At 33.5% G+C, this 14,260-nt stretch overlaps 1 protein-coding gene across 7 annotated transcripts in view; it reads right to left on the reverse strand.

Moving 5' to 3' along the window:
- The window catches only part of LOC136807936 (ankyrin repeat domain-containing protein SOWAHA-like), a 21,257-nt gene extending 7,009 nt beyond the window's left edge, over positions 1–14,248 (reverse strand). For 2 of the 7 annotated variants that reach the window (XM_067064563.1, XM_067064564.1), the window contains exons 1-4: positions 8,069–8,420; positions 6,627–6,912; positions 6,359–6,439; positions 2,866–2,892 (exon numbers count right to left, since the gene is read on the reverse strand). In XM_067064563.1, coding sequence (XP_066920664.1) covers positions 2,866–2,892; positions 6,359–6,439; positions 6,627–6,912; positions 8,069–8,137 — 463 coding nt within the window. In that variant the 5' untranslated portion in view covers positions 8,138–8,420. Of the gene's footprint in view, positions 1–2,865; positions 2,893–6,358; positions 6,440–6,626; positions 6,913–8,068; positions 8,425–11,492; positions 11,516–11,771; positions 11,891–14,168 lie in introns of those variants that run through there. The other 5 variants (XM_067064559.1, XM_067064560.1, XM_067064561.1 and 2 more) reach the window with 5 other exon arrangements.
- Positions 14,249–14,260: the final 12 nt, after the last annotated feature.

The following is a 14,260-nucleotide window of genomic DNA, read 5'->3' on the forward strand; positions in this document are numbered from 1 at the left end:
CAACATGCGCACTCTCGCCACAACTTGCACAGCCATAACAAACAGATCAATCTGGTCTTCATTTAACATTGTTTTAAAGTTTAAAAAACACTGCCAGTGCTTGGCACAGAAGAGAGGACTCCCAGCAGCTCCCAGTTGAAATTAATTGCTACACCGCTGCCCTGTTGAATTTATTTATTATGGTTGTGTGTTTATTCCGCCAAGGCGGTAAATCAATCGCCCAAATTCATAGACCAATCAAAAGCGAGTTTAAAGCAAAACGGAGGAAAAATGAGCTTCCCCGCATAGTTATGAATTTTAAGTTTTGCTTTCGATTATCATTTGCGACCAGCAAAGTCTTCAAGATGGTTGTGTGCATGTTGTGTAACTTGACGGTTACTAAACTACAAAATTTATTTACCTAAACTGGAGGGGCGATCCATATAGTATATACGTACACAGTGAAGGGGGGAGAGGGGGTTCAGCAAAAGCGTACATCTATTGTTTAAACAAAGTCATTTCTATTGTTCTCTGGGTGCAAGGGGGGAGGGGGTGTCATATATTTGGAAAATCTTTGCGTATGTACTATATGGACAATGCTAAAGAGAAGTATACTTTGAGTTCTCTTGGGGGGGGGGGGGGGGGAGAGCTCTCAGGCTTGTTTTATATAATTTTAAATCAAGTTATCAAATGTTTCACATTTTGTACATTATTCAACATATTTAGTCTGCTCTGTTTCAGTGCATCTCTTACATCTGTTAACCCACTTATTAAAGCTATCTAGCTAATCTCTATTGGCTGACCTTCCAGCCTCGGCTGGTTTATTTTACTTTAAAGAGGATAAAACCATTTCCTCTTTAAAAAGAATGTTAGATGTTAGAATCTTCTGGTAAGGCAAAAGCTTATCACGCCCATTACTGGAAGTGAGTTCTTGAAGCCATGAGATAAATAAAATGGAAATCCCCCTTTAAGCATATGATACATGTAAAGTGCGCGATCTATGAAACTCTGAGAGTCGCGAAATGGTTTTGAACCAGTCAGATTTTAAGACAAATATTTCAATCCACTGTATATTAGAAGGCTTCTGTTCAAGGGGATGAGGGGCTATCGTGCGTTGTAAAAGGGGCATAAAAGGGTGTCGGGGGGGGGGGGGGGGGTTTCTATCATGCATAGAAAAAATGTCAGTGCAGTAAACTCCGTGTGTTTCTTTAATTAATGATTAGTGAATTAGTGATGGTTATTGTGAGTTATGAATGGGTTTTTCCAGAAAGAAACCGTGCACCCCCTGTTGAGGAGGTCCATTTTCGTTCCAAGGGCGTAAGGTTTGAAATGCAGTGGAATTCCATAAGGGTACACGAAAATCCGTCAAAAATAAGCGGAATTCCATGGGGGTAGGTCACAAAAGGTTGGACCTCCTCAACAGGGGGTGCACGTTTTTTTTCTGGAAAAGCCCAATGTGTTAAGATGTAATGGTATGTGTGTGTGTGTGTAAACATTAATTGACAAGATATCCAAAAGAAAACGTCTGTCTCAATAGAATTTTTAGGGTAGTCAAAAGAGGCTTCAATACACTCTTCTCGAGATGCATAAATTTATTGTTGTTCTCGTTTTCAAACAGATTTCATTGCTATAAAATTACATATTCACAATGGTAATTGTGTTCGTTTACACCTCATGAGACATTTTGAATTTCAAGTACTTTTGTTTTAAAGTTAATGTTTGCCTTTTGGGAATTTAAATTGGTTTAAATGTATAATTTCATAGCAATGAAATCTGTTTGAAAACGAGGACAACAATAAATTTATGCATCTCGAGAAGAGTGTATTAACTTTTGATAGAATTCGAATAAAACCGCTATTTAATTCCAATTATATTATAAAAGTTACAGCCTTTTTTGTCTTCGCTGCAAACAGAGAAATCGTCAATCATGGTTTAGGCTCGTCGTTCTTTCAATTTGGCAAAAAATTTAAAGTGTCTTTAATTTACTTTTTAACACTGGAGCTGGGTTTGAGGATAGCTGTGGTTTAATGTAATGATTTTCTGGTAGATATCTTGACATAATTGATTAAAATGTTATGTTATGATGTGATGAAATGTATGTGATGTAATTATTCAAAAAGCGTGTATGTGTGTGCGTGTTGTAAAAACTTCTAGCTACAAAGTCATGCTTAAAAATATTGACAAAACTAGATAAGATAAAATAAGTGAAATACAGCTAAAAATTGTAAAAATATCAATTTAGTAACAAGCAATGAAAAAAAAAACTACTTCCTAGCCAAATAAAGCTTGAATTGAAATACGCTGGGTCGAAACCCTTTACTTAATCCATTCACTAATTTATTTATTCGTTCAATTTCCATTCAAACATTAAAGCTCAGTTTTTTACAATACAAATCATTAAAAACTACTCAGTCACGTTATCAAATAATAAATTCAAAGACATACACCAAAACAACGATGAGGGTGGTTAGAGGAGATGACTATTAGTCTGACTTTACAAATTAGATGGAAATTTCTGACACAGGAGTTTACTTCGAGCATCCTTTCTGTGCATAAAAGAAGGCTTCCTGAAGGCTTCTTTATTTAAGATATAGATTTTCCCTGTCAAACCATGAGCTTCTTTAAAGGAATAAAATCGTATACCTCCTTGGACGCACACCTTTTGCTCCCACCAAGTGCCGTGGGTGACTTTGGGAAGTCTTTAAGCATTTTTTTTCAGTTGTATTCAAGGAAGTAGCTCACAAAAGGTCGGACCTACATTAAAGATGTTTGACATACGGCTTTCGTTTCTGGTAAAGCCCAATGTGCATTTTAATGTATAACTCACTTAACAATCAATCGATCAAAAACAAAGCAAAGAAAGGAAAAGAAAAAATCATCGCATACCGAGAATAAGTGATCGTCCCAGTTTTCCTGAAAAACGAAAAAAAGGAAGAATTATCATAAATTTCATAAGAAAATATAAACCGACACTTTTATCAAAATAGGACAAGAAGCCCGTTGGGCGTGAAGGCCCAGCGAAAAGTAACGTGTTGAAATCGAGCGTACAAAGCAGCATATGTATGACCCCGTTGACAATGGATCAAAGTGAAGACAGGAAAAAAATTTTCAAAATAACCGCGGTACTTCTCATTGGTTAAACGCTTGAAATTGTATTGAATGGTCCCCTACCAACCGGGACTACACAGGCGAATAAGGCTCATCCGGTTGAATACTCTCCTCGGGTACCTAATAGCTGGGGGTTTTGGAACAAGCGGGGGGGGGGGAGGTTGGAAAAAATCTCAAAACTAATAATAAGTGGGGGGGGGGTTGGAATAAAAATGTCTGTGGTGGAAAACTTTTGAAAAGGAGGCTACATGTTTTTTTTATAAGCATATGTTTTTTTGGGAAACAAGCTCAGTTATGCTTAGAGATATTTTAGACTCAGGCTTGAAGTATGTTTATCATATGCTTATTTTTCCGAAAAATTCGAGTCTCCAATTTTTCCAAAATCTGTCATTGCTATACATGAGGATAGGGAAATAAGTAATGACACTAAGATTTGTCATTACGTTTTGCAATAGAAAAAAAAATTTTCACTTACACACCACAAAAGCAAGCTCAGTAATATGCTTGTAATATGCTTATTTTTTAGACAAATTTAGGTCTTGGTATGCTTATAAACGTTATGCTTATAAAAAAAACATGTAATACAGCAGAATTAGGACAAAAGAGGGAACTATTAAAAACATTTTCGCAAAGATCAATAAGCGGGGGGGGGGGTTGGAATAAGAATGTCCTGGGTAGAAAATTATTTTCGAAAAATTTATTTGGGGGGGGGGACAGCTATTAGGTACCCAAGAGTACGATCGTTTCAAAAATCGTCAATTTTTTTACCCAAATATTGCCTTTACATTTTTACCTGTAACGTCAGTCTTTGGCCAATAAAATATTTTACCAGGCCTTAGCAGCGGACCCCCCCTCGCAAAAATGTCTTCAGCTACATTCAACTTTCCAATAAAATTCTAGCCTGGGTATCCAGAATTTCAGAAAAAAAAAACAATACAAAGTTTCTAAAGTTTTGGTGTAACTAAAAAAGTCGGGTACAGTTTGTTTGATACTGCCTGTGAGTGAACCCTTGTTGACAGACTATCAAAACTTTGAAAACCCAGGCAGACACACATAATTAACTTACCATAAAACCTCTTTCACAAACTCAAAAAACTTTCAAAACTACTTTAAACTACATCAAAACATCAGCCACATTTTATAAAGGCTACTTTCCAGCGGCCATTTTGTTTAGAAATGAACCTGTGTTTTCATTTTCGTTCGTTTATCTTTTTTCACAAGGTCAGCTTTTTCCATAAATTATGCGCACCCATAGAAAAACTGGAAAAATATAAAAAAATCCCGCAAATATTCTGCTTAGTGAGTGGGCGCTTTTTAACGAATAAGGTGCACTCACCTGCAATCACATATGCAGGGAGAAATATCCCTGCAGGCATGTTAGTTGGACCAGACCGTAAACCAAAAAAATAATCTTAAAAAATCTAGACGATGAAATAGTTTACGGTCTGCATATCCAGGCTAATAAAATTAATGTGGTTAATGTTCGAGTTAACAATTAATGTGACAGATCCAGAAATGACCATTTTCACTGTTCATGCATTGCAACCATGAAAAATGTTCCAATCTAGTTCAAATTTACCCATGAGCTGCATTTAAGTGTCCAGTAACAGATTCCAGAATCAGTTTATATACTTTAAATAATTATGTGATCGATGTGAGTCGAGTTTGAAACCGACCGACCGTTTTAATGCGACAGATCCAGAAATGACCATTTTATTTAATGTGTAGAATCATGAAAAAATTCTCAATCTTGTTAGTCTCCATTAACATATTCCATAATCAGCTTATTTGAAATAATTCTGTGTCGAGTTTGAAAAATCAAGCCACCGCACCTTTCGCCAAACGAGACAGATCCAGAAAAAATAATTTTCACGCACGCGTAGCATCTCGGAAAAAGTTCCAATCTTGTTCCAATTTACACATGAGCTCCATTTTAGTTTCCATTACCAAATTCCAGAATTAGTTTACTTGAAATAATTATGTGTTGAGTTTGAAAATCATACCACGTCCCAACCACTGTATGTTGTACTGACCGTTGTTAACATCGACAGATCCAGAAGTGACTGTTTTCTTCTGTAGCATCAAGAAAAAAGTTCAAATCTTATTCAAATTTACACATGAGCTGCATTTCAGTTTATTTATTTCTATATCAGAAGCCATTATTTCCTAAAAATAAAGTCTTTTTGAATACAAGAAACTAAAAAAATGAAAGTGATTTAAGGTAGAATTTCACTCATAAAAATTTATGAAAACTTGAGCAAAGACTATAAGAATGTTGAAAAAGGTTTATAAAGAAAATCTTTACAAAATTTCTTTGGTTTGAAAATCTCTTGACCACTAAGCAAAGAAAATGTTCAAGAAAGTATGAATCAACCTCCTCGCTTCGACCGCCATCTTGGTTTGTTTTGAAAATTGTTTTGAAGGAGCGCGGAATCAGAAAATATATCTTTTATAGCCAGTATCAGACTTTAGCAAGCTTTTCCCTATCCAGACGGCAAAAAGTGTGATACTGGTTTTAAGCGCCGTTTCTACCAAAACGGACGGACACACGAACGAACAGAACGTTGCAAATGAAAGGCCCACTCGCTTAGCGCTGGGCCAAAAAGGCGACATACATCTAGACACTAAACGAAAGCTGGAACGCATGTGGGACCACCATTGAGTGTTTCAAGCCCGAAGGGCTAGAGGTCAATCTCTAACCTTTCTCAGGCAAGAAAAATTGAAGCCTTAAAATATGCGCCGTATTTTTGATGACGGATTGAATCTAGCAATTCCTTTGTTTTCGAGTGATATATTTTTCGAAATTAAGCGGTAAATTTTAGTTTCAATCTGTCATTTGTGTAAAAACCTGGCGGGTCGCTCAAGGCCGCGCAACTTTGGTAGGATTTGTTGGCTTCAAATCCTACCAAGGAGATTGACCTCTAGCCTTCGGCTTGAAACTCAATGGGGACCACTGAAGGACTCCTTACCTAACTTATACCTTATTTGTCTAAGAATGGAACTCTCATTAAATTGAACATCCATAACTCGGAGATCAAAAGGAATCTGATATCGTTGACTTGTAATGAGTTCGATAAAAAGAGCGATAAAATAGTCTATGATTTTTTTCGCCAGAGGTACTAGAGGTACTAGACTATGTAAAAGAAAAGAAAAGAAAAGGAAAAATAAATAAATAAGCAAAAAAAAAAAGTCTATGGTATTCCTCTGAAGACCAGAGAATTACTTCAAGTTGTTGAGACATTCGAAATGAACACCATAATGGCGGACTTACTTTGAACGTCAGCAGCTACGGTATCCTTGACAACATCCCGTGGTTTCTTACCGCTATGGTCACGTGTGTGAATGTTTGCGTCTGTAAAAAAGAATTTGAAAAAAGATGAGTTGTTGAAACAGGTCACAATAGTCTAAGAAGTGTCAAACCGAAGGAATTTATTGGTGATTATTTTGATGCTACAAGGTAAACGTCCGATCGAACGCCAAGAATCAAACTACCCGGGCAGATTTCGAACGTCATATAGTGAAAGTAAAATAACACTTACTATAAAGTTCAATCAACTGTACTATAACTTGGTCCCGCCCACTCATGGCAGCAATATGTAAGGGCGTGTAACCACCATGCGATTTCGAATGAATATCAACGTTTGCACCCATAATGAATTTCACAATATCGGTACGCCCTAGTTTGGCGGCCCAATGGAGGGCGGTGTAACCCATAACGAAATCCTTCTTCTTCGCCAGGGAAGGGTATTCTTTGAGGAGACTTTCGAGCTTCTTGATGTTGCCATGGGCAGCAGCTAACATCCAACTTTTCTCCTCCGGTAGAACCTGAAAATTGATAAAAAAAATTAAGATTGAGACTTTTATAAGTGACTTAAAATTTTACGATCTGTTAACAGGAAAAGAGATAAAACTTAAACTTGATGTGAGATTAAAATGTGCTCATGAGGAAGAACAATTACCCCTCCCCGGGAAAACCCCAGAGCAAACCTTCCAAGAGGATTGTAAATTTTGTCCCATAGGAAAGGTAGTAAAAAGTTTGAATGCGGCAAAGTTTAAAATTACAGAAAAATATATGAATTTTAGTTTAAACCCATTTTTTTCATCTTCAGTTTCAAGTTTTTGAAAGGTTTTAAACCCTTAAGTAAATTCATTAATTTAAAATTTGAGGGATCATTTTTTTCCCTTTAAGAGCAATGCATCGAAATGTACAAAATGTCTATTATTCTCCAACAGGATCTGCTAAGCAACACACACGAATACACAAATATGGGTTTTCTCAATCTGTTCTTTAAGACAGTTTTCATGAAAGCAACGGATTAGAATAGGTGGATTAACTTCTCTCGTTGCTCCCAAGAGAGATCCATTGTCTTCTCATTGTTACAAGAAAAATCTGTAAATGACTCTGCGCACTCCTCGTTTAGTTTTTTCATTGTTTTTATAAGAACAATTTTCCAATTTATACAGTTTCGAAAACGAATTTGTCCTATGATTCGATCAATTTTGATGATTTTGCAAATATTTTAAATCCTGCACTTAAGTTTTAGCATCAACAAACGCTAGACCAGTTTTAATGTAAATTTTTAATCTTTTGTCAATGGCAATCTTCAGATAAGTGAAAATTAACGTATGGTCTATAACTAAGAAACTATCGATGGGTCACGAATGGGTTGCATACTGGTGAAAGAAGACTGTATTTAGAATTAGGAAAATAAATTTCAAATTATTTGGCTAATTTCTGCATTGGATAGAAAGGGCTAAAAAAGTGCATTTTCTTATTTAAAATGTACCACGTGATACGTAATGACCAATGAAAATGTTGAAAGTAATGATTTTTTACAACTTTTTTACAACTTATCAAGTTTTAATTGCTAGCAAACTCGTAAAAAAGTTTGATAACCTAACGAGGAGTGTTTTCTATGAGTTCTTAATCCACCTATTCTAATCCGTTGATGAAAGAGAGATCTTTTCCTTTAGGACTCACCTGTTCCCGATCAACGGACGCACGATCGACGCTACTGAAACGTCGTAAGTACCGTTTCGTGGTCGTCATCTTTATTCATTAATTTATTCCAATTCGAATTATTATCATAAATTTTTGACTCGTAAAAACTACATTCTGTTCACCGATGGTTGAGCTCTTTATTCACACCTTTTATTGCTCTCCACTATTCCAAATTGAACAAGTGAGATTTTCAAATTTTAATTTTAATTTCAAACTTTTAATTCTCCAACGTTAAACGTAAAAAATTTCACATGAACAATATTTCATACTGCTAAACTCTACTTGTTTCTATCAAATTTTCTTTTGGAAAAATTTCAAGTTGAAAAACAATAAGCGAAAAAATACTCTTCTTTAATCACTTGAAACCCCTACCTCGCCTATTTCTTTTTTTGCAGAACGTGAAGAAAAATCTTCATTTCTATCTCTGTTTCTAGTTACTATAATATCTTAGTCGATTTTTCAACAACTATTTTTAACCCTTTATCTATACCTGAATTTTCAAGAATTTTAAATCTTAGCATTGTATGAGGGATAAAGATAACAGTATTGTTAGGTTATTGCTTTGTTTACGAATAATATAGGAAGATAAGAACTACCAGTGGTAGGTCTTAGATTATAACATAAAGAAGAAATTAAGGGGGAATAATGAAGATTGGCAAATACCGAAATCAATATTGGATGAGAAAAAATAACGAAGGGAAAAAAATAAATGAGTACAAAGAACACGAAGAACAAAATAAAATTTCCAAATTTTTGACTATCATAATTTTTAAAAGTTATAATGTTTGGTGAAGTACTGGGACGTGGGAAATAAAATTAGAAGCAGCAGCTCTGCGATACATCACTAATAGAGGTTAAAATGATTATAATACACTTTTTTGTTGGGACTTAGAGCTCCTTCAAATAGATGGTAAAGTATATTTTCTTGAGACCAGAAGCTTTTGTATTATTTTGACCAAAAAGTTTTGCATATTTAAGATAGTAAAAGAAATTTAGGAAACCTATTAAAGTAACAGAATTAAAAGCAGTCAACTTTGTGATGTGAATATCATTCTATTATTTTGGTCATCAGTTAAGAAACTTCTACAACAAAATTGTATTACTGCTCGCTCTCAAACAACGTTCACATTATCCAAACTGACGAAATATTATAATTCTGGTCATCATAACCTCATAACATCAACTCAATCATGCTACGTTTTCTATAAGATTGAAAAATTTGATAACATATTGGAACAACATAGAGCGTAAAGTCAAAGAGAATAAAAATCCATTAAAATTCTTACACAATTTTTTTATTAACCGATATCTCTGTACGGGAGATGTAGAAAAATTCGATAAAGTATATAAAAGACGCACGCGAATTAGTCAGGAAAAGACGAATCTACTCAAATATCAAGTTAGGTCATCAAAAATCTTTCTAGCTCACAACACATCTTTGCACACACGACTAATGTTATCTATTTTATATGTATGAAATTCTACTCTAGCATTCATATTCTTATTACTGTAAGTTTTTTTATTTTTGTTTGTCCAATAATGTCTGAAAATGATACTAAATGAGAACAGGGTATCCATTGGGATATCTTTCGATTCTTGGTAGTAATATTCTGTTTTCATAGGCACTATTGTTTGTTTTGGCAGTTTCTCATAGTGCGGAAAGGGGTCTGACCGCCCCCTATCTTAAATGACCCCCCCCCTTTCCTTGCTATCTCCCTTTTTCATAAAAATTTCTGATCCCCCCTTCTCCATTTGTTCAGGAAGTGTCATTAAGAAAGACGAACTATGGTTGCTCGTCTAATAAACCAATCAGTACCCTCTTTAAAAGATATAAGCTTTATTATAATACATTACCACCAACAAAAGAAACGACAACAAATTTACTATGTCTCTGAAAAAAATACTGTTTCTGATTTATTTCAATAACTAGTTCCCTAATTTTAAGTAGCTTAATAAAGCTAAAGTTCAAAGTGCTTAAAAATAGTATAAACTTAATCAGAGCTAAGCTAAGCTACAATAAATTCGATATTTCCACTTGAACAATATTCTCACTTTATTTCAAACTTGCTAGACTTATGAAAATAAAACTATTTCTACACCAAAGTAGTAATTGAACTTTTGTTACACGTTTTTTATAAGAACAAACTATATGAGAACAAGAGCCTCTGATGGCAAAAATATTAAGAACAAGTTAAGAACATTTCAAGGCTTTCTTGACTCTAAACAACCGATTCCTTAGGAAAATGGACGAAATTATTCACAAAATGGCGAAAATAAGAACATGTTCAGACCATTTTTAGACTTAAAACTCAAAAAATTAAGAACATCTGAAGGCTTCAGAAATTTTGGATGTCCTTATAAAAAACGTGTGTATTCGGGGAGATGAGAACTTTGATGATGAACTTTTAGAGCAACGTGTTTCATTTCACACAAGATTACAAGAAATATTTCATAGCTCGTTAAAAATAGGTCTAACAGAACAGTAGAAAGAGAGCATAGAAAACCATAAATTCAAGAAGAGGCGAGATATCTTCTTGGACAGTAGAAAAAAATCTCAAATCTCAACAAAAAGTTACAATGAGAAACTGTGCTTTGGTAATTTAAAGTGTATAAATAAGGTTTAGTTGGAATTTTTATGTAAATTATTTTTCTAGAAACAGTCAGATTCTGACTGTGTATGGAAAGTACCTTTTGGAAAACAACGCCACGCTACAAAGTGTAATAATAGAAGGAAAGTGTAACTAAATTTTTCCAGTAAGAACTCAGTAGGTTAGGTAACAACGTATGAAAAGTAAATAGCAAGTTTATAAAAGAGCACTTTTTATATGTATATGTAAAACAAAACATTAAATAAAGTACCAACCTCAGTCCTCATTTCCTTCAAAAAAAATCCAGCCACAAAGAGTCATATAGGAGAGACATGGAAAAGTACATCGAAAGAAGTATCAACTTCTAGGCACATTAGATATTAAAGGTCAATGTTAAATACAAAATCAATCTTTCCAATGTTGGTACAAATAATATTTTGTCAAAATAACATTTGACTACACAGAAGGAAGTAACTTTTCAATTATTTTTCAAAGTATAAATCTTGAGAGACTAGTCAGCTTAATTATTTAGTGAATTATTACTTAAAATTTTTTATCAAACCAGAGATTGGCAATCATATGCATCGCATATCAATCTTGTAATTTAATACTATAATGACTTTTTTAACAAACATTTTAAATTTCACCGAAATTAGGTTTTAAGATTTAAGTACACTTGCCCATAAGTCCACTTTAAAATTGTTTTAGTGTATCTAACGTTTTATTAAAGAGTGTTAAATGACAGTTATCCAATCTAGAAGACCCAAACATTTAAATTTCACTGAAATTAGGTTTTAAGATTAAAGTACACTTACCCACATTTCCAGCAAATAGCAAACAAAGTTGTTCAAGTGTATCTAGCGTTTTTAATCGAATAAGATGGTTATCCAATCTAGAAGATCCTTGATTTTTACATAGCCAGTAAAATTTTTAAATTCGACAGACTAATCACTCTCTTAAAGGATGTTCTAGTGATCAGCTTAATTGATAACTCATAACCAAAACACAGTACACAGTCAGTTAAAATTTGACATCTACTAGTTAGGATTATCTTAACGAACGAATGAAAAATAAATAAGAAAAACTTTTCTTACAACGAGCTGTGTTTCATGGTGATGATTTTGATGTGTGGGTGATTGCTGAGTTAAAGTTTCCATACTGGTCAAATCGAATCGAAAACCGGATGACAAAATGAGAGATCGATGTACAACAAAGTTAAAATAGATTTCAGTTTTTTTTGATTTCCGTTTACAGCAGTGAGTATATTAGAAGAAGTCAACACAAGGAAACATGCATCTCAGTTGGTACTACTGTAACTGTTCTTTTTTTTGATTCATTCATCCATTTAAGAATCAATTTTGTTTTCCTTTTTATAACTTTTTAAAACGATACAGAGAGTAATCTTTTTGTATAATATTGGTTGATAGAATGATGTTCGCTTCAAACGACGTCCAATTAGAATGTTAGTACAAAATTCAGCAGGTTTAGAATGAGTGTAGAAGGACCAGTGTGTCCAAAACAACAAGACAACAAGTGATTGAAATCCATAAAATAGTCATAAAAACATAAGAAATAACCACTTAGAAACGGAGATATATAGCCAGATATAGTATATAAATAAGTTAATCTAAATGTTCACATTAAGTTCGCAATTAGCACTAGCACACAAAGAAGGTTCATAAAAACAGAACGACTTAAAAGTTGACAGACTTTCTTTGAACAAAGTGTACACATATATAAAGTAATACAGTACAAAGCTGACTTTTTTTTCTACAGTATTATATCAAACAATTATTTTCTTGTTAATAAGCTCATTAAAGATTCTAGTTGAGGATGTTCATTTTAATATACCGTATTAAGAAATAAAGGAATCAATTACTTGACATATCATTGTTGCGTTGACAACATTTTATAGAGAACTTCCTGTTTGATCATAATTGGGAACAGAAAACATTTGATTCAAAACGGTTTCCTCAGGCTAACATTTTTCTACGGTTTGGTATCAATTTGAATGCCTGTTTTCTTATTAATGACTATGATGATGGTATTGTGATCAGAGGAAGGTATAGGACAGTGTTCCAGATGAATTTGATTAATATTTTATCTATTATTTTTAAGCTATTTTAGGGCTCTAGGGATATAAGACCCTTTTTGAGGAATTAGCATAAATATTATCAAAGATATAAAACCTCTATGACTCGAACACCAAGAGAGACATTTTGATATTCGAACTTGATGCTAAAAAAATTAATTAAAAATGATTGGCAACAAAAACTTTAAGTTAATCAAAAAATACATTTTGATGAGGTTGAAATTTCTATTTTGATTTATCTTATCACATTTTAAAGGAGAGAGTGTATAGAAAATCTGTCTATTTAAAATATTGGATTTGTTTTGATAATATAGAGAGGGATTAAGGAAGGATATAACAGATTTTGTCATCAAGTTATCATTCATTTGTATTGGTTTTTATATTGTGAGAGGTTGACACATAGACACAGTGTTATCTTAGAATTGTAATTAGTTGGAGGAACTGTTGAACAATTTTTTATTGCAGGAGAATGTGGCATAATTACTTTTCTTTATGAAGTTTTCTGATAATTTGAAGTCATAAAGCCATTCGTCAATCATAAATTTACAATTCTTAAACAGGTTGTAGTTTACAAAACTTAGTAAGGCAAGCCCAGATTCATCAAACAAAGCAAGGAACTAAAGAAGTAAGTTATAAACGACACCATCATTATTATCAAGTTGAAATTTTTGGGACAAGCTGGAGTTTTTACAAGCTCTTATTTGATTTGGTTGGTCGTTAACCAGTAATAAAACTATTTTGTTACTTTTTCTAAAGAACGCGTCATCTCTATCGCTTTAAATGACCAATTAGTGAAGTATCTTGTAAAAACTCCAGCTCATCCCAAATTTTCATGAAAACAAATTTAATGAAAGTTTAGTAGATAAAAGCTATGATGGAAGCTCAGCTGGGCATTGAATCCAGATCTGGATAATGTTGTTGATTATGACAATGATAAATAATCAATTCACTTGCTAATCTCGTTACATAACAGGACTTTTAATGTTTATCAAGCTAATTGACCTCGAATTAGAGATAAATTTCTTTCTTCAAATTTAACGAGATCTCATTTATTGTTTACTATATCAGGACTTGATTTTTATTGAGCTAATTATTCTTATAATAAAAAGATATTTCTTTTTTCAATTTTTTCTTCAAAACGAGATATATAATCATGGTCTCAATTATTCTTTACTCTATCACTAGCCTCGTTATAGCTTAAATTCATAATCTCAATTCCATTCAAATTTTGACTAAAACCAAAGCCTTAACTAAATTTAAAAAACACCCAAACCCAAACCTACCCAAACACTTGTACCTTATGAGCAATTAGCGTATTTTTAAAGTATTTTAAAGGAAATAACTTTTCAGATAGTTTTTCAGGAGGTCTATGAAATTGCTATGAAATGTTACATTTTACCTGAGGTGGTGCTTCTCCTCTGTGAGCCAAGCCTCTATATTTATATGTGTCTTTACGGTAAAACATTTTTCAATTCCAACCCAGCAATATTC

The sequence above is a fragment of the Clytia hemisphaerica genome, unplaced genomic scaffold, assembly GCF_902728285.1.
Source record: "Clytia hemisphaerica strain Z4C2 unplaced genomic scaffold, Clytia hemisphaerica genome assembly, whole genome shotgun sequence".
In the NCBI taxonomy this organism is placed as follows: domain Eukaryota; kingdom Metazoa; phylum Cnidaria; class Hydrozoa; order Leptothecata; family Clytiidae; genus Clytia; species Clytia hemisphaerica.